The sequence below is a fragment of the Pleurodeles waltl genome, chromosome 1_1, assembly GCF_031143425.1.
Source record: "Pleurodeles waltl isolate 20211129_DDA chromosome 1_1, aPleWal1.hap1.20221129, whole genome shotgun sequence".
Taxonomy (NCBI): domain Eukaryota; kingdom Metazoa; phylum Chordata; class Amphibia; order Caudata; family Salamandridae; genus Pleurodeles; species Pleurodeles waltl.
In genome coordinates this window covers 639132084-639152081 of record NC_090436.1, presented here as the reverse complement: position 1 = coordinate 639152081, position 19998 = coordinate 639132084, and the positions used below count along the sequence as shown (strand labels likewise).

Below are 19998 nucleotides of genomic sequence, written 5' to 3'. Positions count from 1 at the left end.
CTACAGATTGTTAGGCAGGAGATCTGTCATGCTCCACAGTTAGAAGACCATTTTCCTCCCATCTCCCATATGAGCAAAACATATTGGAAAAGGTACCCATCTAGCATACATTCAGCCACTGTACAACTCTGATGGACACAATACATGTGAGACATCATCAGTTACTTCTGATTAATTTATCTACTTCCACGTGTTTGTATTATCATCTCCCTCAGCACACAAAATATCACCTAATAGTTCTCTGAAACAAAGCTGTAGCAAGTGCTCTACAGAAAAATGAAAAATTCCACTGTTGGAAAGATGAACATGATGTCACCAGGCAACTATATTCATTTGTATAATCCTCTGTATGTATCACTTTACCTCCCGTCCTCTTTCATCTGTCTTGTTGACGTAATCAAAGTCACAAACAACAAAAGCAGTTATGTATGTTGCCATTTTCAAAGTGGTGTTGAACGTCGTAACTGCCCATTTTGTTCCGTTGTCATCTTCCCTTTCGGATAAAGCTAGATGAAAGAAAGGCACTTTTATATAACATAATTTTCATGCAATAATGGTTTAAATAAGAGACACTTTGTATTTGTAATCTCACATAATACGCTCACAAACTTGTTATTAAAAAAAGTACTGCACTCACTACAAGCACCCATTCGCAATGTTCATACTCACAGAAGGACCAAACCTGCAATAATTTCAATGCTACTATTTACATATGCACGTTAATTTAAAACTTTCATCTGAAAGCAAAAATATTTATGCAAGCAGCTGCCTGGATTTTTGTGAATGCTATTGAAAGACTCAACCCATGTATGTGTGCTTGTTTTAATATATTTGACATAACATGTTCCAAGACACTATTGCGGGGGATCAATTCCGTGATATTTACCACTTAAAATATTTGTTCACAGTTTTAATAATGAGGAGGATGAGGTTTTTATGAAAAATCTTTGTGAACTTGTGGACCATTCAGTTTCTAATTCTATTCATAAAGTGGTTCCTTCATCATTTAGAAGTATGGCCACGGATATAGGAAATTCCATGGCAAATGGTTTAACAAGCCTTTTAATTCCTGTGGATGGCAGGTTACATTCCCAGAAAGGGAATTATGTAGTCATGGTGACAAAATAATGACGAGGACAAATTATGTTTTCCCTGCTGGGCATGAGAGAGATGAAAATGGTAGTGGTTCAGTTCTACAGGGAGATAATGACTTGATCTCAATGTAGCAAAACACTTTTGTGTGTAACATGGGAGGCCCATGTAAGAGGCACTATGATGATTTCTGTTCACAGAATTTCAATGAATACTACGAAAATTATTAAAAGGATGCTTGTGGTAGTAATATCCTGAAAAATGATGGAAACTGGTGATAAGAGTCATATTGTTATTTTGGACGAGGGAGGCATTCTCATATTTGAGCCTGGGCTCATTCAGCATCCAAAGTGAGTGGAGTGGGCTCCTCCGCCATTTACTGATCAATACAGTAGGTCTAAGATAAAACATTCAGTGGACAGGAGTTTTAGATCTAAAATAACAGTGGAGTGCCCAAGGCCAACAATATCTGAGAAAGTGTCCATAACTTAATTATCAATGTGGAAAAATCATAGTTGGTGTCATCAAGAAAGATGCAATTCTTGAGGATTCTGAGAAGAAGACTGTTCTGTTGCCAGAAGCAAAATTAAACATGATAAAACATTCAATTTCTCTCCACCAGTTGATGAAACTAGTGTGACTGCACTCATTCTCAATTTAAGTGATTTGTTTCAGGACCCCTTTAACAGTGGTGACCAGTAGATTTGGCATTGAGGGGGGATGGATGGGCTACACACACACAAATACACTCACTCACTCACTCACACCCATGCATTCACAAACACGCACATACACCCATTTTACAATGTCAATTCAAATTCATACATTTATACATACTTGTATGCACCAAACATTCCAAAAACATAAAAGTTGCTTGCCCTGAAGATCCCGGAGAGGAAAGCCAGTAGGGGCTCCAGAAGGGTTGGGACTTCAGCCTTCTCCCATTGGCTGACCTCAGGTGAGCCAATGAGGGGAGGCAGCAGTCCTTCACGTGTCACAGAGTGGGTGTGTTCATTGAGACCTGCTGACCCCACCCCACTCTATGAGGTGTCACTGATTGACACTCTGCCCTGGGTACTTCAGGGCTTAAAACTGACGTGCCCAGGTTCAAGGCAGTCAGTGATGTTCTCCCTTGTCATAGGGGAAGGGGCTTGGGGCAATTTTGCTAGTCTGAGGAGGTCACAGCTACTGGGCTGTGAAATTCTCATCCTGGCAAAGTTTAGCTCAGGCAGCCTGGAGCCTTCACATTTAGAGCATGTCTAACTCTTGGCTCCCTGACGTAAAAAAGAAGAGTGTCAGTCAGACTGACCTTTGCTCAGCCTGACAGACACTCTTTTTCTCTTGAAAAGGGTGATGGGGTGTGACCCCTTTGCCCATATGATTGGGCTGTGGCTGCCCTACAATTACAGGGGTGTCCAGTGCCTGAAGATCAGACACCATCAGAGAGGTCTATAACACAAACAATCCCATAAGATCATGAGTCAAAAGAAGAGGTATCATGGTGGCTAATACGGGTAGATGCATTTCATGGGCAAGCCATCTTGCCATCCCCAGATCTTGTCTTAGAATCATGTGTAAGTCTGTGGGGCTGGAGGCAAGATGTGGCAGTTCTTTGACTGGAAGACCTGGAGACCAGATCCTCAAGCTCTGTCAATGGATGCTTTCCTTCAAGATTGGTCCAGTGGTAATCCTTATGCTTTTTCACCATTTAGTATGATTTCAAGGTGTGTTTCCCAGATCCGCAGACGGTTGGCCAGGATCACATTGGTAACTCCATTATAGAGGGTGCAGCTTTGGTTTTCTTCACTCCTAGAATTGTCAATCAGTCACCCAATTCTTATTCCAAACTTTCCTCAGCTGTTGAGTGACCTTCTGGGTTAGTTTCACAACCTGGGTTTGGAGGACATTTTCACTTTGATAGCATGGAGGCCGTTCAGGCATGTTGGGCTTTTCAGAATCTGCTTCTACTTAGATCAGAGCACCCTGGGCAAAAAATAAAACAAGGGCCTTTTATAAGTCTGCATGGGATACCTGGTGTATGTGAAGAGATAATGATCCAGTTTTCTCTGATGTCATGAGTATTTTAAGTTTTCTGGCACACATTGCGGCAGTAGTACTGTCAGTCCATGAAGGTGCCCTGAAATATAAACAGAGCTGACCAAAGGGCAAATGGCTTTGCATGGCAGTGCCAGTTTAGCACTGCTGCTGCAAAGACGGATCCGATCTAGGTCAGTCAACACACTGTGTGATATTTTATTTTTAAGCAATAGAGGTGACCCTTAGATTGGTAAATCTGCAGTTGACTTACTGCTAAAACAAGCAGCTAGGCATTTTTATGAAAACGAAAAAAAGGCTGCAATGGCTTCTAAGGCATTTTTTGCTGGGCAAGGTTGGAGGACATTTTGAGAATTGCAGATTGGTCAAGAGTTTCTACATTTAAAACTGTCTTTTCCAAACCTATGAAGCATGCAGATTTAGCAGCTGTGCAAAGGCTTTGAACCTCCATAATATACCCGCCTTTCTTGTAATAAATTGCAGAATGTCCTAGATAATATTGCAGGGGGTCCCGATTTTTGTAAAGACAAATGAGGCGAATAGTCAGAGTCTATAGTCCATAAAAACTGATAATATCTCCTTCAATATTATCTAGAAGAGTGTATATATCTGCAAAGTTACATTTTCTTTTCTCTAATTGTTTTGGTCACAGCAATAATTATTGTCCAAAAATGAGCCAGTGTACCACGAGGACATACTACAAAACCTAATTTATTGCAGTAATGCTTAGTTAACAGTATGAGTGTTTTATACTTACATATAGCAGGCATGTTAGACAGGGCCACATAGTTTGGCGGATGCACAATTCTAGTATCAAAAGTTGCTTTCATGGCAGGCTCATCAAAGCACGGAAACACTGATCTTGCATATGTAGGTTCCAGCTGAGAAGCAACGATGACCCTAAAATGGTATGGCAAACATAATAAATACCATGATATTTCCTGCAGGTTCAACCACTCCCTTTTTTTAATCACATCCATTATGAACTGTACTATATTTTCACATCTACCTTTCACTCTAAAGAGCAACAACAACATTCACAAAGGTTACTGTGAAAAATGAAGGTAAGAGTATCGCAGGGCAGTCAGAAAGTACTGGACCTCAATTTTATCAAGTGTTTTGCTTTGGGTATCCCTGGGTCTCAGTAGTATGCACACACAACTACTAACAAATATATGAAGACTTTCAGGTGGTAATGCACCTGGGGACATCCTTTCATAAGCCATACAACCTTCAGGAGATGCACTTAAAATGCCATAAATTTGCCATGGCCCCCATGTTGGAAGCACCTTTAGCAGCCTGGGCACCTGCAAGCTTGAACGTCCATTGCTCCTCACAGTTCGATGCACATTAAAGGGTAGGGTGGCATGCAGGGGCGGGGAGGGAACCATTTATTTTTTGAAAAAGTAAAAACTCACCTGCTCCCCTGCACAGCTCCTCTTTTCTGGTCACTGCAGGCAGGCACAGGCTCCCAGCCTGTCCTGCTGCCAATCCTGACGCTGCTCAGAGTGGCTTTAGGATAGACTGGACTGTTCACAGCCAGGGTGCTTCCAGGCAGAATGTGAGCCTGTGCCTACTCTCTCCAGCCTGGCAACATAGTGCTGGGCTGGAGAGAGCACAGTGCGCCTGTGTGTTTGGCCGGCCCGAGACGGCCGGCCAAACACACAGGCGCACTGACTGGAGTGTACAGCGCACTCCCCTTATCCCCGTCATCCCCTTTGGCCCCGCCCCTTCAACAAGAAAAGAATTATAAACACAGTTTATTATCCTTTCATTGTTAAAGTTTTGCAGCTGCTGCTCGCTGGGGGGAGTGACGCTCCTCCGCTATAGCAGGGGAGCCGCCGCTGCTGCAAGCCCTAACTCTTAAAAACACATTTTGTTCCCCCAGCTGCAAAACAGCAGGCGTGCAATATTAAACAATCGTGCCTAATGACTTTGTAATGGTGTCACCATACTTACCAAATGCAGAGTATAAGCCCTTTCTTTGTAATGCTTTTCAACATTAAATAAAAATACAGGAACTGCTGGAAATATTCAATGACTGTAACTTTCACTGTTAGCAAGATTCTGCAGTGATTCTAATCCTCATTTGCACGTAGTAAAAAAGCATAGGAACATTGAAAATTTCAGTGTCAGAGTTTTATTTCTACATTTAGACAACTGCCTAGAAATCTCAGAGAACCTACAAATAATGGCCCATCATGACAGAGCCACATGGCAAAAGGATCATCTCCATGAGTATTGGGGGATGAGAAGAAACCTCTCCCAGGCTTATGCTCTAATGGCTGTATGAGACCTAGGATGTAGCAATATCCCAAAATAGACTGGGACTGTGGGAGGCTGGCAGCTCTCTGGCAGGTCCCTAATTGCAAAACAGATGCTTCTGGTGGTACCCGTGCTCAGTGGGGTAACGTCAAATTATGTCCCCAACCCCAATAGAATGTGGTGTGGGGCCACGAGTTTCTCATAGCTCACAGATAATAATTTCCTTGGGCTGAATGGGGCTCAATAAAAGATTGGGGGCTCCCTGGAGTGTTGTGGGCCTCACTCCACCACAGGGGTAGCAAGGTGTTGCATAACATCCCTACCCCGACTACTCCTGGAGCACCACAAAAGCACTATTTGATGCACTCCGTAAGGGCTTCAGGGATGCTTATTTTGCCTGCAGTGGTTTCCTTTACCTTGGTGTTTTGGAGAAGGTATATGTTTTCTTCTTTTTAACTTTTTCATACACAAGCAGGTGAACCTACTCATGTGGACACTTGTGACCTCAGTGTTGGGGGATGCATTAGAGCCCCTCAAGAACTCCACAGCCTTTGCTCTCCTGGATGGCTCCATGCCTCCTTGAATTTTCTCCTTTGTTCCAGTAGGGGAGCTGTCTCTTTTCCTTCTGCCTACTTCTGTCTCTCCTGTTCTCTCCTGCTGTAGTCTGCACTGCTTGGGGGGAGTGAGATGGCAGCAAGAGACTCACTGCAGGCTTGAAAGTCCAGTGCTCCTCACAGGCCACCATGACCAGGCCCAGCGGCTTCCCAGACAAGCACTTCCCACTGGCCGGCCCCCACCTCTAGATGGGAAAAGTAAGTATTAAGTGCAATTGTGCTCCAAGTTCTGAAGATCCCCTGGGGTGCGAGCTTTCCCTGTGGTGATTTAAAAGTCCTGCCTGGACTTGATGACACAGTTCAATGACTATGATCCACATGGTACTACTGGTGACAGATACACTGCACAGGAGCAACTTATTAGAAGGGGGCTATCTCTGGCCACAAGGAACCAAATTCCATGGGATTGTTAGTATTTTGCGCTTGGTGGTGTGGACCAGCCACTTTGAGTGTTAATTTAGGGCCTCCTAGCCACTGCATTTTTGGGTGTTTTTCTGGAGCTTGTTGGGGACTGTTCTTCTTTCCCTGAGGAGAGCTCAAGAGGCCTACCCTCCTGCCCCCTGTTCGTCATAGTTCCTTGGCACACTTTCTTACAGTAGTAGCACCCCACAGCTTTTAAGGCAGACTACACTGCCTGCGTGCACTCCCTAGTTCTCATAGTCCTCTGGTGACTTGCAGAGAACCTGTGTGTCTTGCAGTAGTCTTGGATATATTTTCCCAAGGCATCCTCAGCTAGAACTGGCCAAAGGAAATCCCAGGGTTCTCTCTGCCTCAGGGTCCCTTGCATGTCTACCCCACTGCTCCCCAGATGTAGTGGAATAGGCAGGGCCACTGTCCCTGGAAATAAAGTCCACAGATTCAAAGAAGTCCAAGCCTAGAGTACTCTTCAGGAATGAGTGTGTCCACATGGTGAGCCAACCCTTCCTCTTTCTAGTTCCAACTTCCCTCCAAGTCTCTCTCTCTTATTCAGGGTTTTACAAGTGGAGATGGAGAGTTTTAGAAGGTGGCAGTCTCTACCCAATACAAAGATTCTACTTCACCTCTCTGCCAAAGATAGACAAAATAGTAATTGTCCTAGCTCCTCCTGTACCTGATTCTTTCCCTGTAAGACTTTAAAGAGAATCCCTCATAAAACTGGTGACAGAGTTCTTCCTGTTTCCCCCGTTGCCCCTGTGAGAAGTAAATACTCAGACTTGTCTGTTAACATTAGCTAATCACCCAATGTAGGTTCCTCACTCATTTCCTTTCCCTACCAGGAGACAGTTAATCTCACACAAATGACCCAGCTCTCTACGGTTGTTTTAGAAATGTCAGCTGACCAGCCAAATATGTAACTTAGCCCAGTGGAATAGTTCAAAACTGAAATCTCATTAGATTTGGCTCAGAGAAATATTACAAAAACCAAAAAGCATAAAGGAATGGAAATAGGGCCAACTGAATATTTTATTTGCATTCAGGAAATTTATAAACATGAGAAAATTGACATTAAATATTTCTCTATGTTGACCTATCAAAAAGAAATGCAACATTTCTTTTTTAAATGCTCAATTACATTATAAGACCCAATTTATGCGGGGCTCTGTCTGCAACAGGTTACCTATGTGCAGATACTAGGCTGAGTCAGACTGAAGTCTTTCTTCCTTCCTCAGTGTGCAATAGTGTGCAGGAGACTCTGTACTTACAGGTCTAAGGGACCTCTAGAGACAGCACTTTCATCCCAAATTTAGCTGGCCTGTAGATGTATAATTTTGAAAAGCAGAATATCTTGGATGACACTAACCGCTATACTAATGAAATCAAACGTTGGCTGTAATATATTAATGACATTTTGGTCACGTGGAGAGGCTCAAGGATCATTTTGAAGAGATTGTGAAATGAGTAAACACACTGTATCCTTACCTAAGGTTTACTCACACTACATCAGCAGAAGAAACCCCTTTTATGGATGTATTGATAATAGCCTTCTGTTGGCGAAGACCTTAAATAAAAAGATGGACCACAATAGTCTCTTACTTACTGGAAGCTATCACTCAAGGGCATTAACAATTAACTTTACCCTACGGCCAACTTATGTGCCTCCATAGGAACTGCAGCAATATTATGGGCATCAAAACACAGTCCTTGGACCTCACAAAGAAACTCAAGAAACATGATTAACCAAAATTCGTCATTCATAGAGCCAAAAAACAAGCAAGGAACAACAACAAGAACACTTTACCAGACATGGGGCAAAAGTGGAATCATCAAGCTTGACGTGAGTAACAAACTACACCCCTCATTTCAAATAACTTCAAGAAGAGACAGGGCATTTTGAATTACGGTTGTCTGGTAAGCGAAAAACCCTTATTTTCATTCAAAATATTCAGCCACTGCCACTCAGTCGCAAGCCTGAGATCTGTGCAGTTTCTAGAAACCTAAGTGCGCATGTGTGTTTGGCTGGCCTTAAACAGCTGGCCAAACACACTTGCGCACTCAGTGCACTCTCCTCTCTTCCCCATTCCCCCTCCCACCTCCCAGTGGCTCAGCCCTGTCCCTCCCTGCACCTGCTGGCTGAGCCAGCAGATGAAAAATGAAAAATAAAACAATAGCAACCTATTGTTTTATTTTTCATCTGCTGGCTCATCCATGGGGGTGACACCCTTCTGCCACTGTGGATGAGCCGCCCCTGAATATAACACAAATTTAGCAATTCAAGAAATTTCTTGCAAGGATGAAACTCTATCATTATTAGTCCTGCAATGATTCTACATTCTTTGTCAGACAAACTGATTTTCCAGTCTCCTGAGTGTCCTCTTGGATTAACGCTTCTTCCATTCTGTTGTTCCAGGAATCATCTTTTGCAATTCTAAACAGCAATTCACTTAAATGTTTGTGCTCTATAGTGAAACAAATTGTATCGCAGACACTTATTATATAGTTGAATAGCCCAAATAACTTTCTTGAATGGAAGTGTTGAATTACACTCTTTAACTATTGAATTTTTATTCCACAGTATGAAAATGCAAATTAGGGAGAATTGTATAAAAACTGCATTAACGTTTTAGGTGAGCATTTTGCACAGGCATATTAGAATATGCGTTTGGAAACATACCAACTTAACACTGATTCAAAGAATCAGGAATGCTGGAATTTTGCATTTGTTAGGTGCATTTGTAAATGTGGAACCATTGCCATTTTTAAGGTGGGACTAGGAGTTTAACAGTTCCATATTTCATGGTGGTACAGTAGTAGTAGAATTATCAACGAGTAAAAGTCTTTTGTCCGTGAACGAAAACAAGGTGGGCAAACATTTGCATCACATTTATGATGTAGAATTTTGTACATATTAGAAATTCTGCCTAAATGAATCTTACACATAGGAATGCTCAGATACATCTGTGTCTGTTGTAGATTTCTTGGGATACTCCCACAATTCTTCATAAATGCCTCAAAAGTTGGAGATCTGACTAATTATAGAAGTAATCCTAGTGAGGCAAATTTCTAACGTCTTCACTATGGGCTTTGGGTATCAGGGGGAAGTGGTTTGAGAAGTTCAATGCAAAGGCTGGAGCAAAATATTTAAGTCGGCTTATACTCAATTCAGCTGAAATTCCGTTGGTATTGACTAATTATTTTGCACATTCATCGCTTGATTTATAAAACTTTTTGGATTAAAAGCTGAGAACTTCATTTTTAGAATTATGTCACAGTTAGAGTACATTCTGAACTCCTTGTAATTTACAAATAATTCCAGAAGTATTTCTACAACTCTGCGACTGTCAAGATTCTCAGAAGTATCCATTTGCATTTTAAAACAACGTTTTTTTCTTTTTTCTCCCCGAGGATTTATTTTTCCTGGGTAGTAGAAACTTACTCTAGACACCAACATCAATTGTGGTGGTCCGCCCACTCCATCCCCAATTAGAATGCTGCAGTTACACTACCTCTCGACAGAAATACATTAACTAACACATTTTGACCATAAATGATTTTTAAAATGCACCCCAGGTAATCTGCCCCTAGTCTCTCCAGCTGTTTGCATCTCTCTCTAAAAGGAAGAATGAAATGCAGCTTTAAGAATAATCAAAAGCATTTAAACAGAATAGATTCTGCAATTTAATGACCCAAAGGGCCAGTTGGGACGCAAGAGAAAGTTTCCCATTGGAAAACTACTTGCATGCACAGTTTTCACTGTGATTCTTTATGGTTTCACCCCTGTCTATAATGTGCAAACTCACTGTAGTGTTTGGAACTCCTGACACCAGTTTGTTGTAATAAAATACTCAACACAGAGTGTGAATGTTAATGGGTCGTAAGGCCCCAGGCTGCAGCTATACGGCACTTGCACAGCTAATATATGCGTGCTCTCTCGAGTCGTGCTGATGTCTGCCACACCCCTGGCCACACCCTTTTATTTATAAACTGGCACCATGTGACTGTGAACATACCAGAACATGCAGTTACAGTAGGGGAGAATAAATAGTTAACAGTGGAATGTTTCAGCCCCTCCATTCCCACTTACAATGGTAGTGTCCGGCAACCAGTTCCGTCACTGGTCCGCGACACTACACTCACCTACCTGTAAAAAGCAGCACATTTAGACAATACCATACCGTGGGAATGGTATATTCCCTCACTGGAAAAAACGAAACTGAACAATTGAATGAGCACAGATTTAAAATAAAATGTATTAGATAAAGGCAGAAAATTACAACTGATCATATCTCTGGCATTCTTAAAGTTGGTTCCCAATATCCGCACCATGCACTTTTACTGAGCATTTTCCTAGCTCTTTTTTCTAAAAAGTTACAAACATATTCACACGGAGGAAATCTTTCTCCTGTCTCTGTGATGTGTATAAACTGGCAATCACAGGTGCTTTATGTAAAGTGCCATAACTGGCAACTGTGCAAATCCAAGCAGAACTACTAACAGTGGAATCCGCTTAAGTGGTTTAAAGTACTGGGGCTATCTACAAAAGTTTGATGAATCTTTGTGAAACTTTCCAAAAAAAGTTCATCTACCTCAGCTTCTTCCTGGAATGCTTTGAGGTGATCCGTCAACTGGGGTCAGAAAAATATGGGGGCTCTCAAAACTTGTTTTCCCTATGCAAATTTGAATGAGAAAATTAGACACACCTACAGCCAAAACGGATAAAGAGAACAACACGAAATTTTACAGAAAGCCAGATTTTGGTGCCGCAAGCGGCCTTAAGATGAGATGCAAAAAACTGCATTTTTTAAATTGGTGCTGCAGATCCAAAAAGAATAACAAATAAAAAAAACAGGAACCCATCAATTTTAAACTTCAGCCCCCTTCAGGGTAGGCCTGGGAATCAGCTGGTTTAATTTTGTAGGAAGGGCAGCCCCACTCTCCAAACCTTTTTCCAGGCACTGGGGATTCTAATGATTAACTTCATTATCTTCGATATTTCTACAACATTCCATTGACATTAGTTTCTCACATTTTCCCTAGTATGGTAGTTAAGTTGTTTTATTAAATATTTAGCATTTGTACCTAAGCTAATTTTGATCTTTCAGTTCTTCATATAATGATTGTATTTTTTTACTAGTTTTGAAACCAAACCACAAATATGTTTGATGCTTGAGTAAAGATCCCATGAATCAAAAGAGGATTCCTTAAATGTTTCAGGCCCATTCTGAGGGTCAGATTGTTTGGGTCTGTGAAAATGTAATTCACAGCCTGCATCAAGACTGTTGAATATGTCTCTCACTCACTAGGGCCAAAAACGTAGTGACCTAGTGAGGTATCCGTGTTGTGTTCTAATTTGATCTGTGGTTAAATTTTAATTTCCAAAGCCTTGTGTTATTAGATGTTTGGGTGTAAGTGTGGGGTATGCAAGAATGCATAATCCCAGTTGCAAATCAGTTCTTCTATGACCCACAAAGTGATTAGGTGCCAAACACTCCTGCAGTTTAAACCTACACAGTGGAATAAATAGAGCTTTATTTGATGTACTAAAGGGCAACTTAAGCTTCCAATGAGGTTGTGTCTATTTACATTTTGTTCTTCAGATGTATTGAGTTCTGCAGTAACAGTGAAACATCTGCACGGGGCACCTCCCTGATTCTAGGGGCGGATAGGGGGCTGGTAGGTTGCTTGCAGCACTGGTCCCTTGACAAGTGTGTGCCTACAGGGAGGTGCACCTGTGGCATATCCAGATATCCAGGGTACAAGACCAACCCAAGTGAAGGCTTTATCCATGACATGACCAGTCAAATGTGATGATTTCAACATCTCACCTTTAAGCATGGACTGCATTCAATAATAGGCAGGGATAGGAACAGCCCTGATGAAGGACCCTGATTCTCTGGGCTTAAAAGAAGGCTGAAACATGTTGGCTAATTAGGCTGGATGAATGATCCACTGGTTTAATCCAAAATCCACAAGATGACATGCTTTGCCCAGTTAATAAATAGGGAAACCTTGTTGTTATACACTGAGATATTGTTAAATGTAAAAATATTTGGATCCCTCCACTTATACAAAATGATTTATCAAGAACTCCTGATTAGTGGTTGAGTCCGCCACTGAGATATTTACCTACCATGGTGTGCATAGGTCACCATTGATGAAGCATACCACAAACTATGGGTGAGGTGACAAATCCAAGTCTTATAGGACTCCAGCAAGTATATCAATACAGCAGAAGTATTATTCCTCTGCTATAGTGATCTTAGTACTTGTTGTGTGGTTGTCAATTCAGGACCGTTCCAAGTTCTGCCAAATGTTAGGTTGTCTGGTGAAGAAGAACAAGTGAGATATTAGGATTTGGACTCCCCACAGGAGGTTCCTCTTGCTATTTATCGCACGGTCAGAAGTCATAGCAAAAATGCAGTAGATGATGAATAGTTTTGTTGAGGCCTCAAAAGGTGGGCATCTCCGTCGGGTGAAGATAAAAAGGTAAATGTTTGACATGGTCGGGAAAAAAGGCATTTGAGCCCAGCATTTGTGATGCTGTGTAAATGGTCTCACCTTTCCATTATGGGTGCTGTTTATGCACAATCTATTGCTTGTTTTCATTTGAATATGTATTAACATGTAATGATGTATGCATAACTAATTAAATACATGCATAAATATAATACATTTACACATGTCCCAGTGGTCACACACAACTATATGATGTTTAGATTCTAGGAAGGGATCATATATGAGATGCTAAATGGAATGAACATTCATAAGTACTGATTGGGTGATGCAAATACATTATGTGACTTTCTTAAAGCTTGCATACTAAAAATGAGTGCTACAATGTTTTAATGATGATATAGAATAGGACTGATGCTACTTAAAATTTTGATAAAAGCAGCAGAATTGTTTCTTTACATAGGAAGTAAGGTGACAAAAGGTTGACAATTTCATAAATAAAATATGATTTCCTCTGTTTATAAAATGCTTAGCCTAAAAATCATTTGAGGAATTCAAATGTAGCTGTCTTCCTGAAACACCACTATGGGGAACAGTTTTCACACAGGAAGTGAAGACCTTTTAACGGCATGAATAACATTCAAGAAGACTTTTAGGTTATTCTTCAACAATTGCTTACCTTATGTACATTAATTTTTAGAGCCCTACCATTGATATACAGATGTGTCTTTACATAAAACACCATTTTAGAATGAAATCCGTGAGGAATAGGGCAAAATTAGGATACAATATCCTTCTATTTACTTTATTTGTGATATGGAATGGCTACCTACAACAAATTGTTCAGTGTACTATATGAGGTGGTATAATTGAGGATATTTTCACTACAATTGTATGACCATGTTTTAATTACTAAAAGAACAGGTTAATAATTTTAACTCAAATGTAAACAAAGCAACTATCAGAGGATTGATGCTAAACAACTTTCTGAGCAAGAGGTAAATGTGCTATTTCTAATTACTTTGGTATTGCTAAAGACTAATTTGATTAAAAAGGAAAAACTAGACATGAAGATACTTTGGCTAGCTGATCAGTTTCAGCATTATGCATATTATAAAAAGACAAACTAAATGTATTCTAATAATTTAAAGCAAAGGCAGATATTCACAAAAGTAAACTTACACATGAGTAAATCTACACATGTAAATTCACTTACATTATTGAAGTGAAATTACTACATTAAGATATTAATCATTTACAAGTGTAAATTTATTACAAAGTGTAGGCTTACATGTCTTCTTCCCCTAAAATCAGGACGTGGAGCCTAATTTACAAGTGTAAAATTACTGTTTGGAACTTTTCACTCATAGGCGGAGATCTCTGCCACTTCGGCAGAGATCTTCTTTTGATAAAGTTTATGAAAAGTTTAAAAATTTATGAACGTTTTTAAAAAAGTATTGAAAATATTTTAAGATAAATGTTAATGTAAATTATTTTCCTATTTTGTATTTGAATATAGAAAGAAATCCAATATTTTAATATTACATAAGGTAAAAAATGTATATTTATACAACGTGTTAATAACTATTAATTGTGTAATTTATTTAATATTGTATTGGTTAACTTTTACAATGCTGTTTGGGACTCTGGCTGCCAAATTGTGGTCCTTTTTTCTGTCTTGCAGAAATTGAAGTGTAGAGTGGAGGGTTTCGGGTTAGATTTCTGTGCTGTGGTGTCAGGGAATTTCAATGCCAAACTAGGGAGTTACAGTACTACAATGAACCCTTTTGAGCAGGACCATGAGATACACTCAGATGAGGGATCACACGATGTGAGGGGTGGGGATTTGGTCAAGGGCCTAAGGAGTTTGGGTCTTTTGAACATCTGTGACCTGGAAGCGGTGGGTACACTTCAGGCCCCTACTTTTGTAGGTAGGGGGACTGGAACAACAACTGATCATATTTTTGTGTCCCCACCTATAAGGAATATGGTCAAGGATGGAGAAGTAGTAGTGCAGTATCTTAGTGATCATAATCCCTTTAGGATTTATTTTAATTTTCCCGAGATAATGCGGAAATCAGTGTGGGGTGGGCCAGTCCTGGTGAAACCCAAAGATCAGGGTAGACGACTTGGCTGGAAACAGGTAAACATCCAGCAAGTAACAGAGACGGTGGTGGGAAAAAATTGAAATCTGATTTTAGGCACTCTCTTGGCAGACTCCTCCAGTCCAGGGGAAGTCATGGATGCCATATTGAAAGTTAACGATGCTATCAAAGAAGGGATGACCGCAGCTGTCCAGCCTCTGTGTAAGCAACAGGGTGGTTAATTTAGTAAGCCCTGTTATGAGGCTAAGAAATCTCTGAGGAAGGCATTAAAGGAACAACCGAGAGACACAACTCTTCTAAGAGATGCGAGGGACGATTATAAATCTGTCTTGAGGGCCAGGAAACAACAGGTTAAGGAGCTGGCCTGGGAGGATTTGGAACGAGCATCGTTATTTAAGAACCCAGGCCTGTTCTGGTCAACAGGGGCTCTTTTGAGACAGAAACTACTGAGGGTTTGGGCTGTAATATCGCCCATGAGACTTGGGTGGCCCACTTTTGTGGGATTTTTTCAGGGGGCCTTATAGGAGACCAAAAGGGCAATTGGCATGGACATTCCCCTGATTTAGCCATTAGATTTAACCTTGAGGAGGTACAGGAGGCGCTGCAACGCAGCGCTAGCCATAAAGCCCCGGGCCCTGATACTGTCCCTATGGATATACAAATATTGCCCACAGCTCTGGGCTCCTATCTTGCTAAATGTCCTCAATGCAGCAGTTAGTGTAGGAATCCCAGCTACTTGGAGGTCAGCCTGTATAGTACCTGTCTATAAAAAGGGCAATCATAATGACCCGAAGTTGTACCGCCCGATCTCACTACTTGATTCCTCAGCAAAAATTTTGGGGCGGATTATCGTAAGACGTATTGAGGACTGGATGTCTGAAAATACAATTTTGAGTAGGGTTCAGCACGGCTTTAGGGAAGGGTTGGGCACTTTGGAGCAGTGCCTAAACCTGCTTATGTTGATTGGCAAATATACACAACCTAAGAGGGGTACCCTGTATCTCGCTTTTATGGATTTAAGTTGTGCCTTTGATAAGGTTAATTGTAGTAAGCTCTGGGATAGGCTAACCCGGTTGGGCATGGATTCACACATTGCGGAGCTGCTTCGTTATCCCCACTCAGGAACCAATGCAAATGTGAGGGTTGGGCAGCATGGGGAAAGCTCGGAATTGTTTGAACTAAACAGGGGCGTACCACAGGGGTGTGTTTTGGCCCCTATCCTTTTTTTGCTATATACAAATGAGCTGTATGATTTTTTAGCTGAAAGATGTAACGACGCTCCTAAAATAAATGGAAAAAGCATCCCAGTACTGATCTACGTGGACGATGCAGTTCTTATGGCCTGCACCATGAATGGACTATGTTAGAAATGGGGTTTCTGGTTGGCTAGGGTATGCACCTCAGCCAGGCAGAACTTACCCACTCTAGTCAGGGCAAGGGAGTTACACGTCCAAGATAACCCCTGCTCACCCCCTTGGTATCTTGGCACGAGCAGTCAGGCTTAACCCGGAGGCAATGTGTAAAGCGTTTGCACAACACACACAACACATGTGACGCAAAATCCCCACCACAAAGGAAACACCACACCAGATTATATGAAAATATACTGTATTGTACACAACGCAATTATCAGACCAAACATCACATATCAGTACTATCCTGCTACCTTAGCAGTTGTCAGAACGTTACACATTAGTTACTCTGCAACCTAGCAGTAGTCACACATAACACACAGGTTACTCAGTATTCTGCAACATAAGCAGTAGTCAGGAAAACATGTTATTACATCACAGCACTTGTCATAAGAATATCATAAAATGCCCATAGTAGGAACATTAGAAAACATATGGCAAGTTAGAAAAACATATTAGCAAGCATGTCCATAAAAGGAACATTTGCATACACATATGAAAAAACATCAAACGCAGGTAGGTAATATATGAATCAAACAAAAGTCTGTAGAAAGAACTTTGGATTGCAACTATATTGGTCCTTTAAACAGTACCTGGTTGGATGAAGGCACCTCCAGTGCCTAGAAGGCGAACAATGGGGCCCCCGGCGCTCCTATGCGCAAAACGGGGGCCTCCCTTATACTCTGGGGTCAGAGGAGGGCGACATGCACCTCCTCTCTTTTATAGACCAGCCCCTCTGGGGACCGTGATTACTGGGGGCCCCCCAGGGCCTCAACCGGCCCTCACGAGGGGTGCCAAAGCCAGCAAAAACAACTTAGGGCAGGAGGGGGGCACCACGCACCCCCTCCGGTTTAATGACAGGCCCCTCCCGGGACCCGCGATCTCTGGGGGCCCCTCCGGGCCTCCACAGGCCCTTCCACCAAGGGGGGGGCCACAATAATGCCCGTTTTACCTAACAGCAGAAAAGGAGCGTCCTGCTCCTAACGCAGAGGCCAGGGGGAAGGGGGCATTCCCCGCGCCTTCCCCTGGTCCTGCCGTGAAGCCACAAGAAGATCGGACCCCTCCTGGGGCCCGAGCAGACACTCGCCTGCACCCGATGCGGTGCACGAGTGTTCTTCCAGCTTCCTGGGCCGCTGCGGTGATCTTATTTAAAGGGGCACAATGCAGCAAGGAGCCTACGAGCTCCCAAGGCTCCAGAAGCGCGCTGCAATCAGCGCTATGGCAGCCGCAACCACGGAGAAGCACCCCTCGTGAAGAAATGGATGCAGGGGTCGGGGCCACAGCACCCTGCCGCTGGGGAGCAGAATCTTAAGACAAGGTCCTCAGGTGGAGGGCCCAGCTACAGGCCAGCACAAGGGAAAGGCAGCAAGTGGCAAGTCCTTCACAGTGACCAGGCAGGTCACAGGTCACCACAGCAGCAGCAGTCCATGGCGGTTCCTGGTGAGTCCTTTCAGCCTTTGGTGTCCAGTTCCAAGATGATTCCAAGAGTCTCCAAATTGTGGGGAAAATTCCCCTGTACTTATAGTCAGTTCTTACAGTGTTTTACAATGGTAGGGAGAGGAGGTTCCAGCCAGTGACAACTGGTTCTGGGAGTGCCCCTCTCTCCTTTCAGCACAGGCTCCAAACATCAGTGGGGAGTTAACGACCCTATTGTGTGAGGCCAGGGCACAGTCTTTACAAATGCAGGTGTGCCCCGCCTCTCCCTTCTCTCAGCCCAGGAAGACTATTCAGTAAGCAGATGCACCTCTGTGACACCTCCACCCTCCTTGTGTACAGGCTGTCTGAAAAGTATGCACAAAGCCCCAACTGTCACTCTGCCCAGATGTGGATTGGAGTCAAGCTGCAAAACACCAGAGTCATAAGCACTGATAAATGCGCAATTTCTAGAAGTGGCATTTCTGTGATAGTAATAAAAAATACACCCACACCAGTAAGCAGTATTTATTATCACCATCACAACCATACCAAACACGCCTACGCTACCCCTCATAAAGCAGACAATACCCTTTACACATAAGGCAGGGCATTTCTAATGCAATCCTATGAGAAGGTAGCACTCACAGCAGTGAGACACCAAGTTAGGCTGTTTGTCACTACCAGGACAGGCCATGCAATATGGCACATGTCCTGCCTTTCTACATACATGGCATCCTGTCCATAGGGCTAGCTAGGGCGTACCTTAGGGGTGACTTACATGTAGTAAAAGGGGAGTTCTGGGCCTGGCAAGTAACTTTAGATGCCAGGTCCATGTGGCAGAAAACTGCGCACACAGGCCCTGCGCTAGCAGGCCTGAGACAGGTTTAAAAATCCACTTCAGTGGGTGGCACAAGCAGCGCTGCAGGCCCACTAGTAGTATTTAATTTACAGGCCCTGGGTATAGAGCTACCACTGTACAAGGGACTTATAGGTAAATTAAATATGCCAATTAGGTATAAGCCAATCATACCAACTTTAGATGGGAGAGCACCTGCACTTTAGCACTGGTCAGCAGTGATAAAGTGCTCAGAGGCCTAGAGCCAACAGTGAGAGGTCAGAAAAACCAGGAGGAAGGAGGCAAAAAGACTGGGGATGACCCTGAGTAAGGCAAAAAGTCCAACACACTACGTGAGGCAATCAAAGATTATGAAATATTTATGTTAGCCCTAGACTTAGAGATAAATTGCAGCAAATCACATTTTATGGTTTTTGGTAAGCCATTGAGTAGGGTTGGTGCACTGCAAATAAAGGAGCAGGTAATTGGAAAAGTACAGGATTTCCCTTATCTAGGGGTGAACTTTGATGAAAAGAGCTCCTGGAAACCATGGATTCCTAAGAGAGGGAGGCTTTTTAACTCCAATGTAGGCACCATGTTTGAGTTTGCTGCCAGGGTGGGCAATAAACCTATTAAGCCCTTGCTTGAGGTCTATAGGCGTAAATGCCTGCCAGTTCTAATGTATGGGGCCCCACTTTGGGGCTATACGAACAATAGGGCCCCTGCGATTGAGGAAAATCGTTTTTGTAGAAGGTTACTAGGGGTGGGCCAAAATATTCCTGGATTTTGCTTGCATGTTATGCTGGATTTGGATTTTATAGAAGATGCCATTAAAATAGCTCCCTTTTTATTGTGGATTTCAATCTGGACTAATGAGTTTGCGTCCCTCAACAGGGAAATCCTGCAAGATTGTTTGCTATGCGTTCACGCAAAGGAAATTCATTGGTTGGCTTATGTAAAAATGGTAGCCAGTGTATTGGGGCATTCAGATATTTTTGATGCACCAGAGGGCTTAACCAGCTCGGACAAACGGTGGGTGAAGGAGAACTTCCTAAAAATTCTAGGGGCCAAGAGGGAGGCGGTGGAGCTAAGGAAAAAATCAGTGAGTGACTTTATTATGATAAAGATTGGGGTGGACCCAGAGACTTACCTCTTGGAGGTTAAAAATGTATGGGAAAGGACCCTTATCACGCGATTCCGTCTGGGAGCAATTAGAAGCAATTTGTGTTTTCCGCTAGGGCAGTTTTACCAAAATTCCATAAAATTGTGTCCGTGTGACGGTGTATCCCCACAGACCTTAATTCACTTTACTATGTTTTATGCACCTTTTAGGA

General features: G+C 42.5%; 1 protein-coding gene across 1 annotated transcript in view; it reads right to left on the bottom strand.

The window, feature by feature from the left end:
• The window catches only part of LVRN (laeverin), a 470465-nt gene that overhangs the window by 385362 nt on the left and 65105 nt on the right, over positions 1 to 19998 (bottom strand). Inside the window, exons 2-3 of the mRNA XM_069226651.1 lie at positions 3905 to 4047; positions 364 to 506 (exon numbers count right to left, since the gene is read on the bottom strand). Of these exons, the coding sequence (XP_069082752.1) occupies positions 364 to 506; positions 3905 to 4047 (286 nt within the window). The remainder of the gene's footprint in view (positions 1 to 363; positions 507 to 3904; positions 4048 to 19998) is intronic.